The following is a 14,841-nucleotide window of genomic DNA, read 5'->3' as shown; positions in this document are numbered from 1 at the left end:
GACTGAATCCAAAACTAGAGCGTCTGGTTCACATCCTGGTGTGTGTGATCTTGAACTTGTGGAGAAATTGACTGCTATCAACAACAAGCTGACCACCATCAAGGATCTTCTTGTTCGACTCAATCAACCATTGGGGATATCATGACATCTCAAAGGAGACAGGGTCGGGTGTATCAAAGATAAGGGCCAAGATTCTAAAGTTAGCAGAGAATGCAGTCAAAACTTTCAAGGAAGTGCACGACAGGATCGATGGGTTATCTGTTACAGTGAATGCTAGCTTTGATCATCTGAAGGAGGCTATCTGCAATACTCTTACTTATTTTCTGTGTCGTTAGTTTGTGAATGGGTGGATGTTTAAGACAATATTTCTTTTGTGTTGTTTTCTTGTTGCTGTTTTGGGCTGGTTCACCAGTCTTTGACTGTTTTGGTAGGACAATCACTGTACCAGCATGACTATCTCTGTGCTCCTGCTTAGTCTGCTTGGAAAATTTCTGTTTGTAGTGCTTCTTTATGTTTACAGGTATTCGCATTTTTTTATGTCTGTCCTGTTGAGGGGGAGCCGACTGCTACGAGTATCTAGTACTGCAAGTATACACATCTTTAGGCTGTCCCGTTGAGGGAGAGTCAACTACCACGTGAAGCTCAATCAAGGAGGAGTCAACTACAGCAAGAAAATAGTCGCTTAAACAAGGAAGTAAACTGCTTTTATGTGTTATTTTATCATCATCAAAAAGGGGAGATTGTTAGATCTAGATTTCAATAATGAAAAATAATATATCTTTGTTTGCATGATCATTCCAGACGCAAAGGAGGATGCGAGAAGACTGTCAATGATGTACGAAAGAATATAAGAAAGGAAGGAGTAAAAGAAGGGAAGAATGCAAAGATCTGTCAACAAAAACAAGAAAGGAAGGTCCAAGATTAAAGAGATTTGTAAAAGATACGACAACCCGGATGACGGAGAATAAAGAAGGAAGGACCAAGATTTGAGCAGATCTAGGTTGTTGAAATTGTGTCTGCTCAGATTACTGAAGATATGCATTGCAAAGGAAAGTTATCAATCCATTAGATCAAGGAACAACCTAAGGACCATTCGCACGAGGAGATTCTCTTTCAAGAAGGAAAGACCGGCAATCAAGATTCAAACTAAGGAAGCTTTGAACTTATTCTTGGAATGAATCATAACTGATTCAACTCCAAGGATCAATTCCCTTGGGTTCGCAAATCTCTCAACTATCTGTTGAAATCAGTTAAGCCAAAGTTAAAGTATATATTGCAGAATATTAAGGAAGAATGATATACTTTGATCAAACTAACTTCATGCTCTTTGTTCTACTTTAAACAAGCATTGTAATCTAAGTGTAGTTTACTGTGTAATCAGTAGAGAGAAGAAAGAGAGAAAAACTTTGGTAAGGCATTGTATCACAATTATTACGAGTGTACTTGGAACCAAAAGTGAGTTGGTGTTCGGAGATAACATCAACACAATTGTACAAAGTTATTCAAGGAGTTTTGAATAGAGAACACCCTTACAACCCAAGGGGACTGGAGTAGGATTAACATTGAATCCGAATCAGTATAAAAATTCTAGTTGTCTTTTATTCATGCACTTTACTTCTGTCTTTAGTTTTATCCTGCCTTTACTTTTAGTCGACTATTTGGTAAACTAGTCAACTACTTAAATATAAAAAAAAGAAAAATTGATAATTCACCCCTTCTTGTACTTTCACGTATGATGTATAAAAACTTTATTTTTCGATCCATTGTATAAGGAAATCAGGGAAGGAGATGGAAAAGTGATAATCGAAATTGAACACCCGGACTCTCTGACCAATACTATCAAAGCTATAAAGTAATGTCTCAAGTTTGATGGTGATAAATATAAGGGAAACTTACACAAATGTCCCAAATAAATCTCAACTTACCAACCTCTAGCCATTAATCATAGACTTACCAAAACTAGCCAACAAAAATTGAAAAACCAAATAATAGGGTTCTTTCTCTCAAAGAATCGCATGCAAAAATCACCTTCCATATTTTTAAGTGTCATTAGCAACATTAGATACAAGACGGAAAGGAAATTTCATGGACGAGGTAGCAAATAAGGTGATGAAATACAAAAATCTATACAATATTCCAAAAATTTAAACAAAAAAGGAACTTTTTCAATGGGTATAGTTGAAATTCATTGAAAATATATAGATAAGTCAATATACAAAATTTGAGGAAGATTGGAGGTGATTTGGACTGGTTTTGCATCAAAATTCGTAATTAAATCGAGTTCAAAAAAGTCTTCTGCAACACATGTATCAAACATGTATCACGCATGTATCTCACGCACAGGTATACATGGATATACATGTGATACACAATTGATACAAATATGATACATATGTGATACGCAAATGATACACAGTGTGATACACATATCATTTTTTTCATGTTCAGCTTTTACTTCGAATTTTCAATTCAAACCACCTCAAAACTTCACCAAATCATCCCAAAACTGAGATTCAAGCTCCTTAAGTTGTGTCCAATCTATTCTAATAACACTCACTCAAAACAAAGCAAAAATTTGATATTTTTTTGCTACAAATAGCTAATTGGCTAATTTGGCTAATATTAGTAATATTTTATCTATTGGCCAATTTTTGTAATGAGCTACTTATAAATGGACATAGCTGGTAATTTCCCTAAATATAACATAGCTCTTACGAGTTTTACCGAATTTAGTATTTTGGGTACGTAATATAAATATATAAGTGAACTTCAGTATAATTTCAACTAATACTAATTTGTGAACTCATAGTTTCAATTGCTTATTTAGTTCGCTAATAACCCGAATAAATTGAGTTTAAATTCTAAGGCTTCGTTTGGCCATGAGTTTTGCCAAAATAAATTTGGGATTTATTTTCAAAACTCATGTTTGACCATAAATTTTGCCCATATTTTGGCCAAATCCCAAATCCCAAAATCCCAAAATCCCAAAACTAGGGAATTATATACCTATTTTTCCAAAATAAAGTTGGAAAATATGTTTTGAAAACGTATGTCCAAACAAATTTTCATCTTCAAATCAAACTTCACCCAAATTAAATTTTTCAAAACAAATTTGCGATCTATGGCCAAACGCTAGCTAAATAATCTCTCAAATTTGGATAACTTGACGTGGCACATGGATCGACATAGGTTGTTCATCTTTGAGCCCATATCCACAATTTCCAAACTCGGGCTTCGGGCTTGTTACTAGAAGTGAGTACATGTCCAAATGTTCAATTTCCATTTCCTTCCCCCTCGTTATATTCCCGGTTCTCTCTCGTAAATACACAACCTGTTATCCATTCAATTTTGCAGACTTGCACAGAACCACATACGTCGGAGTTAAAGAGCATGAATACTATAGCTAACACTGGCTTTGCTGCCGGAATCTCCGCTACATCTTCGATTCAATGGCCAATAAGACGCCGTTGCTTTGGATTTTCCGGTGGAGGATCCGCTTTCGTTCGAGCTCCGTCGAATCACACTCCTTCTAGAAGAATAGTCTGCATGGCGGTCCGTACAATTTTAGGAATATCTCTCTCTGATAGTCGAGAAAATGAATACAACTACGTAAAACTTGAATGCGAAGATAAGCATAATTTGAAGAATTAGGATGAAGAGCGAAAAACGAAGAACAAAAGAAAATTTCCTAAATTTTCGATAACCAGTAATACAGTGAATGCTATATCCGAATTTAAGAATTCATTTTTAGTGAGTAAACCTAGTAATCGGAAATTGCTGTTTTGACCTTTTCTTATGTAATCAATTTGTATATTGCAGGAACCTTATCTAATTACAAAACTTGATTCAGCTGAGAAAACGTGGAAAGAATTGTCGGTATGCTTCTTTCTGAATCTCTTTATGCTTTTTGGACATGGATGGAAAAACTGGTTTTAGACCAATTATTTAATTCAATAAACTTTGTAGTATGGTGTTATTAATTTATTCATGTGAGTGAATGTTTTATCGAATATGTAGGCGTTTGGAAGACTTACGCTCAGTCTGACTATAACATGGTTAGTAAAGGTTTTGTTAATGAATTAGACGAGTGACCTGGACCTTAAGTTTGCATTTAAAGACAGTTTCGGTATTATTTGAATACATATTTTAATTTACGCAAGCAGTTATGACAGGAAGTAATGGTGAGATCTTTTTGCAACATGCAATTTGGGATAGGTCTCTTATTTGGCTGGTTCAAAGTCTAAGCCTATTAAAAGTGTGCTCAAATTCAGGGGTGGATCTAGTGAATTAGTTAGCGGTTCATCGAACCCAGTAGCTTTATCTTAGACCCTGGACCCTAGATATATGTTTAAAAAACCCATTAAGTACAAAGAATAGATTCTGGTCAAATTTCTCCTACTTTCCTTTATAATGAGGAATGCCCAGGAATTACATTTAAAACTAGTGAATCACTTTCAGGTTAAGCTTGCTGATCCGGATGTTGTCTCAAATCCAAGTGAATATCAGAAGTTGGCACAGTCAATGGCAGAGCTAGACGAAGTACCTTACTTAACTGTCATTTTATCTCCTTTTCTTGCGTTGATCCGATACTAATGGCACTCTTTTTTTTGTTCACACTTTTGTTGTCTGTTTTTTGAGCTAGGTCGTGTTGACATACAGGAAATTCAAGGATTGTGAGAAGCAACTGGAAGAAGCAAAAGGTTATCATCCACTTTTGTGTTTTTCAGAAGCCAAAGCATTTTTATACCATTTACTCATTCTCCCTCCATACTTTGATTAGACTGGTGCTGTTTCTAGTAGTTTATGCATATATCTGACGGCCTCTTCTATTCCTGTCAGCTTTAGCTAAAGACGCTGGAGCCGACGAGGACATGGCGGAGATGGTAGCTTCTGAAATTCATTCCTTGACAGAGCAAATCAAAGACCTAGAGGAGAAGTTTAAGGTTATTACGGTTCTTCCTTTAAAGTATTTATATTTTCCTTCCTTATTTCAGTTCCCAGATAATTCTTGTGTTCACTTCGACGCATTTTTGGGGGATTTATGTTGATATTTCTCATGATGGCAGCTAATGCTCCTTCCAAGTGACCCTCTTGATTCTAGGAATATAATGCTTGAAGGTATGTTATTCTTTTACTTTGCCTTTGTCTTGATTGGGTAGAGTTTTCTGCTCTGCGTCTTAGTTTCAGATTCATGAACTCTGTTTACCCTAAAAATTGAGAAACAATTAAACTTATAATGTGGTTTTAAGGATACGTGATTTCACTTAATATCGATTGATAAACGTAAAGATAAGTGATGCAAATTGACAATAATACAAATCAAACCAGCGTTTGATCAATGCCCTCGAGCTAATGAACCCTCGAGCTTGGTAAAGCAAGAACAGTTAAAGAGCAGCAAGTTCATAAACAAAAGAACGTGAGTTAAAGAGAGAAAATTATATTGCTTTGATCTGTTTGAATGTGAGGTGCTTACAAGATAATTAGGGCCCTCTTTATATAGTAGAGGAATCCTATTTATGGTATAATTCTAATTACGGAAGTAAATCCCATGATGGGCTAAATAACTGGTCCTGACTTGATACGTGCCAAGATTTCCGCCACGATCCTTGCCTGATCGCGGATATCTCGGCTTTCTGTTATCCGACCTGGCATGCTTCCTTCGATCTCGTTCGATCTCTTTCCTGTTTCGGTCTCGATCTTGATTGGCCATTGATCCACGAGATTACCAATCCATGTACCATGGTTCGATATAACTGAGGCCGAGCCTTGATCTACCACCCCGATTTCGGTCAGCCATACAAAATTAGGCAACCTCGGTTTTGACCGTATACAGATAGTCCCCTCGTTTTTTGGAGTGTAATGACAAGAAACGAATTGAGTCTTTGAGTTTTTTTGCTTGTTCTTCCTGAAATACCAAATATTCCAATCTTTATTCTTCCTTGCTTACGAAAACAAAAATGGCCAAAACATGTAAAATTGTTCCGGAAAAGGAAACCACTCAGGTTCGGGCTAAGGAGCGCACCAAGTGTCGGTCTCGGAGGGAGACCTTTGAAGAAATCCATGCTCGAGGCTTTGTTCTTTCAACCGAGATTGATGGATCCTGAATGACCATTTGAACTAGAGTTTGAGTAGCTTTTAGGCTTAAAAGTCGAGTGAGGATTTGCTCGAACTCGAAGTAAAGTTAGCCCTTAGGTTTTATAGTCGAGTGGCTCGAAGTAAAGTTAGACTTAGGCTTTATAGATAGTCCCCGAGTGAGAGTTTGCTCGAACTCGGGTTAAGATAGCCCTTGGGCTTTTATGATCGAGTGAGGACTTGCTCGAACTCGAAGTGAAGTTAGCCCTTAGGCTTTATAGTCGAGTGGGGATTTGCTCGAACTCGGGTTAACATAGCCCTTGGGCTTTTATGATCGAGTGAGGATTTGCTCGAACTCGAAGTAAAGTTAGCTCTTAGGCTTTATAGATAGTCCCCGAGTGAGAGTTTGCTCGAACTCGGGTTAAGATAGCCCTTGGGCTTTTATGATCTAGCGAGGACTTGCTCGAACTCGAAGTGAAGTTAGCCCTTAGGCTTTATAGTCGAGTGAGGATTTGCTTGAACTCGAAGTAAAGTTAGCCCTTAGACTTCATAGATAGTCCCCGAGTGAGAGTTTGCTCGAACTCGGGTTAAGATAGCCCTTGCGCTTTTATGATCGAGTGAGTACTTGCTCGAACTCGAAGTAGAGGTAGCCCTTAGGCCTTTGTATTTGTTACAGATTTCAGACGTCTCTGATCCGCATTAATTTGGCCGTAGCCTCTTTCGTTTGGAACTTGCCTTTTGGGCTTATTTTCCGTTTCACCTCGAGCTTGCCCGAAGTGTCAGTCCCCGAGTGGGGTGGCCGCGGCCTGTAAAATCGAGGGTCGCCTTTAAGGTCTTATGGTCTCGAAATTTTAGTAGCTCAATTTCGTTTGTTTTTCGGACAGCAGTCCTCAAGAGTGGGGTTAGTTGTTCGAACTTCTGTCATGATCGGCCTTTAAGCCTGTTTACACAATAGATCAAGAGTATGAAGTAGGAAATTTTTCTAAAGGCATGAGATATCGGCAAGGAAAAAATACTTCTCCCAATAGATGATTATACATGCGCGCATATTTGATGTTAGGGCTCGAGTAACCTATATGGGCACGGTTCATCTGACCGTTTGACCCTTACAACATTTTTCTATCGAGACCCCGCTGTCATGAAGTAATTTCCTTGCAACAAAGTAGACATTCGGGGGCAACTCGAGGCTTATTGTAGGGAACCTCGGATACTATTGAAATACTCTAAGTTAGCACGAACAATGGTTGTCTCGTTAAAAACTTCGCCGGAAAAACCCATTTGGGACAAAAACCGGTCTAAGGAAAAAAGAGTGCAACGCGTGCTTTAAGATCCAAAGCTTCGTGCCGATCTTTGTCGATATCCTGCAAGTGTAAGTCGAAAAAATAGAAAGGATTAGAATGGGGTCGTACCTTTATTCGGATTTTGGATATTTAACGTGACGGCATCAAGCCCCCGTGAATTTTGACCTCGATCATTTCTCCTCTCATTTCGTGCGAAGCTTCGCGGTGACCCGCGCTGCCTCTACGATCTCCGTTGTACGGTTGATATCGATCTTTATTCGACCTTAGCTCTCGACCGATGTCCCTTTTGATCCTATCCATGGGCCTGCTAGGATAAACGGACCCCAAATGAGTCCCCAGTTGGTCATCCTCGACCCTGATCTTCGACTGATATCGATTATGTATGTCGGCCAAAGTGACAGTCGGGTACTCGATTAAACTTTGCTTCAACTACTGTGAAGCTATGGATCTCCGAGTGTTGAGACCTAGAGTGAAAGCTTGAGCAGCCCAGTCATCGGTGACCGGAGGCAAATCCATTCTCTTCGCTTGGAACCGAGATACGAATTCCGAGGTCCGACTTCCTCGTTGCAATTTTAATGGCTCCGGCGTGTGCCTTTACAAAAGAATCTGCAAGCATAGCAAACGAATCAATAGAATTAGGGGGTAAGTTATGATACCATATTAAGGCGCCCTTTGATAAAGTCTCCCCGAATTTCTTCAGCAGTACTGATTCAATTTCGTCATCTTCCAAGTCGTTTCCTTTGATGCCGCACGTATACGAGGTGACGTGATCATTCGGATCGGTCGTCCCGTTATACTTGGGAATCTCGGGCATACGGAACTTCTTGGGGATTGGTTTCGGAGCCGCACTTGGTAGGAAAGGCTTCTGTACGAACTTTTTCGAATCCAAACCCTTTAGAATCGGGGGTGTCCCCGGTATTTGATCAACCCGGGAGTTGTACATTTCTACCTTTTTATCATTAGCCTCGATCTTCTTTTCTCTCGGTTCGATCCGTTTAGTGAGCTCCTCGAGCATCTTCATGATGGCGGGATCAGTTCCCGATCCATTATCGTTCAATTTCTCCTGTACGGGTTCGACCCTATGAGCAACTTCCTGTGATGTATCGGAGTTCGATTCTACTTGGGGCTCGATTCTAATTTTGGAGTTGCGCTATCGCGGCCTGCTGAGTTTGTAGCATGTCAAATATCATTCGTAGGCTAATTTCGCCTTCTTCACCATTTTGTGCGTGCTGATCGGCTGCCCGGGCGTCTCTGCGGACGCTATTCTCAGGGTCGGCGCCTAAATCTCCACGAATGGCGACGCGAGAATTGACGTTAACCGGATCTACGGCCCGTGGTGTGTCGGGATTGATTGGAGGCACTCTGTTTCCCGGGGCGACTACATGTTCGTTTCCGCCATGAAGACCAAGGCTGGTATCAGTGTGAGTGGGTACTGCTTGAGAGTTTGACATGTTGATTCCTGAAATCAAAAACACTTACGAGTACAAGTGTAAAAGCAGTGTGTGTTATGAAGGTTAATATTAAGCAATCACTCTTATCCTTAGCCCCACTGTAGGCGCCAAACTGTTTATTCAAAAAATTGAGTAACAATTAAACTTATAATGTGGTTTTAAGGATACGTGATTTCACTTAATATCGATTGATAAAAGTAAAGATAAGTGATGCAAATTGACAATAATACAAAGCAAACCAGCGTTTGATCAATGCCCTCAAGCTAATGAACCCTCGAGCTTGGTAAAGCAAGAACAATTAAAGAGCAGCAAGTTCATAAACAAAAGAACGGATCCACAAAAGGAAGTGTCTGGGGAAGCATCTGCCAGTTGTGGGAAGATTTTCACAGCTATACAAGGTTTGGAAGTGGGTAATGGGTGTAGAATAAAGTTTTGGACTGATATATGGTTGGGAAGTGAATGTTTGAGCTCCAAGTTTCCAACGTTATCCAGTTGCTCAACTGACAAAAAGGGAACTGTTGCAGAATTTTACTCTACTACTGGTTGGCAAATTAATTGCAGAAGAGGTCTAAATGATTGGGAGATGGATGACATATGTCAGTTATTACAGCAATTGGATGTTGTTGCTGTGGAAGAAAACAAGAGGGATTCGTTGATTTTGATTGCAAGTAGGGATAAGAAGTTCTCAGTCAAGAGTTGTTACAATTTACTACAACAGCAGATAGGACATTGGGAATCTGATTGCCCATGGAAGATACTCTGGAAGACTAAAGCACCTGTAAAGGTGGCATGTTTCGGGTGGATTGCTACTATGGGAGCCTGTTTGACCCAAGATAACCTGCAGAAAAGAGGCTTTGCACTAAGTAATAGATGTTATCTATGTGAAAGAGACCAGGAAACTACAAATCATCTTCTTTTGCATTGTGAAATCTCAAGGCAGTGTTGGGATCTTTTCTTGAATATCTGTGGAGTATCCTGGGTAATGCCCCACAATGTTAGGAGTTTGCTGGAGAGCTGGCAGAGTCAAAGAATAGCTAAAAGACAGAAGCAATTTTGGAAAACCATTCCTCTATGCATCTTTTGGACTTTATGGCCGGAAGAAACAAGCGATGCTTTGAAGGACAAGGAAGACATATCTCTAGAATTAAGAGCAATTGTCTGCATAATTTGTATTTCTGGTGTAAGAGCAGTATTTTGGAGAATGTAGATCAATATTTAGACTTTATTGAGATGCTTGGAAAGTTATTGTAACAGGCTATTCTGGAGCCTTCTTTCTTGTAATTTTGTGTACCATCTTGGCCTATGTTGCTCGGACTCTCCGAAAATGTGGCCGGATAAGTGTCGGATCCTCCAAAAGTAGTGCATTTTTGAAGGATCCGACACGGGTGCGGCTACATTTTGGAGAGTCCGCGCAACATAGCTTCTTGGTACTTATTTATGAAATCTTTACCTTATCAAAAAAAAAAAAAAAAAAAAAAGAGTGTGAGTTAAAGAGAGAATATTATATTACTTTGATCTGTATGAATGTGAGGTGCTTACAAGATGATTAGGGCCCTCTTTATATAGTAGAGGAATCCTATTTATGGTATAATTCTAATTACGGAAGTAAATCCCATGATGGGCTAAATAACCGGTCCTGACTTGATACGTGCCGAGATTTCTGCCACGATCCTTGCCCGATCGCGGATATCTCGGCTTTCTGTTATCCGGCCTGGCATGCTTCCTTCGATCTCGTTCGATCTCTTTCCTATTTCCGTCTCGATCTTGATCGGCCATTGATCCACGAGATTACCAATCCATATCTGTACCATGGTCCGATATAACCGAGGCTGAGCCTTGATCTACCCCCCGATTTCGATCAGCCATACAAAATTAGGCAAGCCCGATTTTGACCGTATACAAACTCCAAGCAACAATTAAAATTATTTGCTAGTATAAGTGATCCAGATGATAACTACTTTACCTTCTCAAAATAAAAAAAGTGATCCAGATGATAACTAAGTCGAATATTTATTGGGAACTTAAATGAACAGATGTTGAAACCATGAGGCTTTCTTGAGATATTTGGAAGTGAAACAAAATATAAGGTTACAGACTCTTAACGCCATCGTGCTAAAATTAATAACAGTAAAGTTTTTCAAATGTGAAAAAGTGACAAAGTTAATTGAAAGATTTTCACATCAAATTTGAGCTGATATAAATTTTAGTCCTATCTTATGTTTGCTTAGATTGCTCGAGTAAAAACTTTTCCATTATAGGAGATAGCTTCATATTTTTGGGACGGAATAAAATGGCAAGTAAGTCAATTGAACCATGACTTGGGGGGGGGGGGGGGTGCAAGTAAGTCGATTGAACCATGAATGGGAATACTTGCTATTTGCATGTATCCCTTTAAATGGCCACATTGAGTTTCACATTATTACTCTTGTAGGATTGATGAAATCAAGTACAACTCATTGGTAGAATCTGGTTGTTTGCAAGTCCTCTAAAAACTGTCCAACTTCTATCCTTGGATGTGGCTTGATTGACCTCTTTAGGTTCTAGTGCATCAGTAGCTACAAATATTGAAATTTAAGGGTTAACCGGCACGTGATGTGCGTGCGCTGTATGCTGTTTAATTTTTAATTCTCTCCCTCCTAACTGTTTAGTTAAGTAAATTTTTCACAAAAAGCTTTAATTTTGGGTATAGGAGCTTAACTCTTCTGTCTTGCAGTCAGGGCAGGTGCTGGTGGGGATGAGGCTGGAATTTGGGCTGGTGATCTTGTAGGTACATGTTCCCTTAGTCCTTCTAAATTCTACTATATGGTTGCGATACTTTTTCAAATATTGCAAAATAAATGAAGGAAAAAAAGAAGAGGATTTTAATATATCTGGTCATTCAACTCTTGTTACTTGTAACATTGACATGCGTTAGATAGACAATGTTGCCTTATGACATATGGCCTTTACGGGTCCAAAGTGCAATAGCTTGCTGATAGCTAAGAAAGAACATGGATGTTCCCTATCCAGATTCACTTCTAGATGTAGAAAAGTTTAAGTTGTTAAGCTAGAGTCTTTACAGTGTTATTCCATCCACCGCTCTGAAAAACGTGGTAATTTGCTTTTCCCGTATAGTGAAATGAAGAACTCAGATCTCATCGCATGGCACACTTATTTCTTCTTCGCTTTGACATCATTTAGGTGCGTATGTATGAGAAGTACAGCGAACGGAACTCTTGGAAGTTTGCTCCGATCTCATGCTCCGAGGTAAATATGTACTAAATTGTAATTGACAACTATGTTTTCATTAGGAAATAGTTTCCTTTGCTGACCTATTTAACAATATCTTTTGTCAAGGCTGAAAAAGGAGGATTTAAAACATATGTGATGGAGATCAAAGGCAAGCGTGTCTATAGTAAATTGAAATATGAATCTGGTGTTCATCGAGTTCAACGTGTACCGCAAACAGAAACTCAAGGCCGTGTTCACACTTCCACTGCAACAGTTGCTATCATGCCAGAGGTTAGCTATTCGCAAGTTCACTAAGAAATCTCTGCAGCTCTGCTATCTAGTCTAGCTTGATATGGTCATCTTTTTTATGTTAATGTATTATCAGCAAGTTCATCCCCAGATGTTGTAGCGATCACATAGATTGCTGCATCATTTATATTGCCATGTATGGCCGAGTTGTTGTCGATCACCGAACTTCCATTTTTAACCAGTGTTTTCATTATGATTTTTTCTATTCTTTTTCCCCAAGTATATCTAGGTCTTTTGAGGTCCCTGTTGTGTCTGCTGTTGTTGCTTTTTATTTCATCCTTGATATATTATCTGGTTTCAGGCTGATGAAGTTGATGTGGAAATCGATCCAAAGGATGTAGAACTAACAACAGCACGTTCTGGTGGTGCTGGAGGTATATGATGATTCATTTTTCCCTAAACATGAACTTTTCTTGTACTTATTGACAGCATGTTTATCTTGACACATGATTATGCTATGCAGGGCAGAATGTTAACAAGGTGGAGACTGCAGTTGATCTTTACCATAAACCAACGGGAATTAGAATATTTTGTACTGAAGAAAGGAGTCAGCTTAAAAACAAGAATCGTGCTTTCCAACTACTGAGAGCCAAATTGTGAGGAACAGCAATTCACATATCGGGTTTTTGCTTTATGGAGTTACTGAACTATATTATTTAAAAGATAAAAGATTACAAAACAGAATTTCTCAACTGAGATCTAGATGAAATTAGTCATATGGATTAGGTGAGAGGCCCTTGCTTATGTAGTTGACCTCCACTGAAAGCAAGTAGATAGGTTTGTCTAAGAAAATGACTTACTTCTGATATGAACATGAAGTACTGCTTTATAGATCCTATAAAGAAAGGTTCTGGTGTTTGAGCTGCCCGCTATGTCTGGATCTGTACTTCCAACTCTGCGGAATGGTTTGTTTGCTAGTCTTGCTAGTTTAAGAGTGAAATTACAACTTTAACTGACTGCCTGTGTCAGATATGTTTTTAATATCTAGATAACTTTGTCATGTATAACAGTATGAACAAATGAAACCTGCACGATTAAGGAAGAATCTGATAGTGTTTTGCTATGTTCTATGACAATATTAAGCACATAGCTGCTCCAGGTTTTTTGTTTCATACTCTTGACATAGGGTAACTTCTAAGTCTTCCATGCATAGCAAAAACACGCATTTATATAGTGTTGTGGATCAACAAAGTTTCAGATGGGCGATAAAGGTCTATTATCATTATCGTGTGTTTTATACTATTATGCGACTACTTTCTTTACAAATCATATGGTTTGACACTTTAATCGCTTTTCTGGAAGTCCACAAGGCTATGTGTCATCAAAATTTTGGTCACTGACTGATAGAGTCAGCGATCAATCAAGACAAGCACGCGATCAATCAAGACAAGCACTGGTAGAAGATTGTCCAAGAGCTGATGAAACCTCTGTGTTATCCCTTTTTTGGTTGATCTCCACCATTTTACAATTTCTATGATGGTCATATGCATATTGAATCTCTATATAGTCTTACTCGCAAGGAAATATGGATATTCTTCATTAGTTTCAGACATGCATTATTTGCTAGTGAAGTAAAAGCAAAATCTCGTGGGTCCAAAGATTCATCGGAATAACTGTCTAGGCTGAAGAGCCACGAACAGTCTATATCCTTCTATATACACATCATCTTTATACATTGGCCCATTCTTGTTATTTCACTCCCATGTATGCTTACACTAACACAAGGTGATATTTATGTATATTTACTATGTTCTTGACTTTATGCAATTACTATTATATCTGCGCGGAATAAGACTTGTGATATTCTTCCAGGTATGAGATTAAGTTAAGGGAGCAGCAGGAATCGATAAGAAACCAGAGAAAATTACAGGTAAGATGACCAAGCCTTCAAATCATTGAACTCGCATAACCATAATGCAGTAGGAAGGGATGAAATCAAATCAACATGCTGATGACATTTTAAGTTTATCTGTTGAATGATCTTATCTGAAATGATATCCATACGGATCATACCTATATGTTCAAGTGCAAGTAGCTTATGTATATCTACTTGCTGATCGTCTAATATATATACCTTCACTACTGCAAACCTTTTTCATATTGATATGGTAATGTCTGTGAAAGATAAGTAGTCCTGGGGTAATGTAACATAAACAAGTTGATACAACATTTTTGACACGGTCAGTTTTAAGCCTTATGATCTCCTAATTCTTGTATTAGATTAAGAAGGACGAGGACATCTTGTCAATTTTCCTGATTAGACTGTTTACATTTACAATGACAGGTAGGTACTGGTGCTCGGTCAGAAAAAATTCGGACATACAACTACAAGGTAAATAAGCCATAATGCCTTAAGAAACTTTTGATATCCAATTAATGAATATGTGATGGTATAATAATCCCACCACTCTCTTGAACTGCAATTCTGGTTCGTAGAAACATGTAGTTTTACCGAATATGGAAACTTCGAACTCTGTTTTTTTTTTTTTTTTTTTGTG

General features: G+C 38.6%; 1 protein-coding gene across 1 annotated transcript in view; it reads left to right on the top strand.

Moving 5' to 3' along the window:
• Nucleotides 1–3,249: 3,249 nt before the first annotated feature.
• Nucleotides 3,250–14,841, top strand: part of LOC109208168 (peptide chain release factor APG3, chloroplastic) — a 12,347-nt gene continuing 755 nt past the window's right edge. Inside the window, exons 1-13 of the mRNA XM_019371221.1 lie at nucleotides 3,250–3,552; nucleotides 3,820–3,876; nucleotides 4,459–4,539; nucleotides 4,643–4,700; nucleotides 4,840–4,943; nucleotides 5,067–5,118; nucleotides 11,538–11,587; nucleotides 12,005–12,070; nucleotides 12,161–12,325; nucleotides 12,645–12,717; nucleotides 12,807–12,939; nucleotides 14,156–14,213; nucleotides 14,628–14,675. Coding sequence (XP_019226766.1) covers nucleotides 3,391–3,552; nucleotides 3,820–3,876; nucleotides 4,459–4,539; nucleotides 4,643–4,700; nucleotides 4,840–4,943; nucleotides 5,067–5,118; nucleotides 11,538–11,587; nucleotides 12,005–12,070; nucleotides 12,161–12,325; nucleotides 12,645–12,717; nucleotides 12,807–12,939; nucleotides 14,156–14,213; nucleotides 14,628–14,675 — 1,107 coding nt within the window. The 5' untranslated portion in view covers nucleotides 3,250–3,390. The remainder of the gene's footprint in view (nucleotides 3,553–3,819; nucleotides 3,877–4,458; nucleotides 4,540–4,642; nucleotides 4,701–4,839; nucleotides 4,944–5,066; nucleotides 5,119–11,537; nucleotides 11,588–12,004; nucleotides 12,071–12,160; nucleotides 12,326–12,644; nucleotides 12,718–12,806; nucleotides 12,940–14,155; nucleotides 14,214–14,627; nucleotides 14,676–14,841) is intronic.

Source organism: Nicotiana attenuata, unplaced genomic scaffold (assembly GCF_001879085.1).
Source record: "Nicotiana attenuata strain UT unplaced genomic scaffold, NIATTr2, whole genome shotgun sequence".
Taxonomy (NCBI): Eukaryota; Viridiplantae; Streptophyta; class Magnoliopsida; order Solanales; family Solanaceae; genus Nicotiana; species Nicotiana attenuata.
This window is presented reverse-complemented; position numbering and strand designations above follow the sequence as displayed.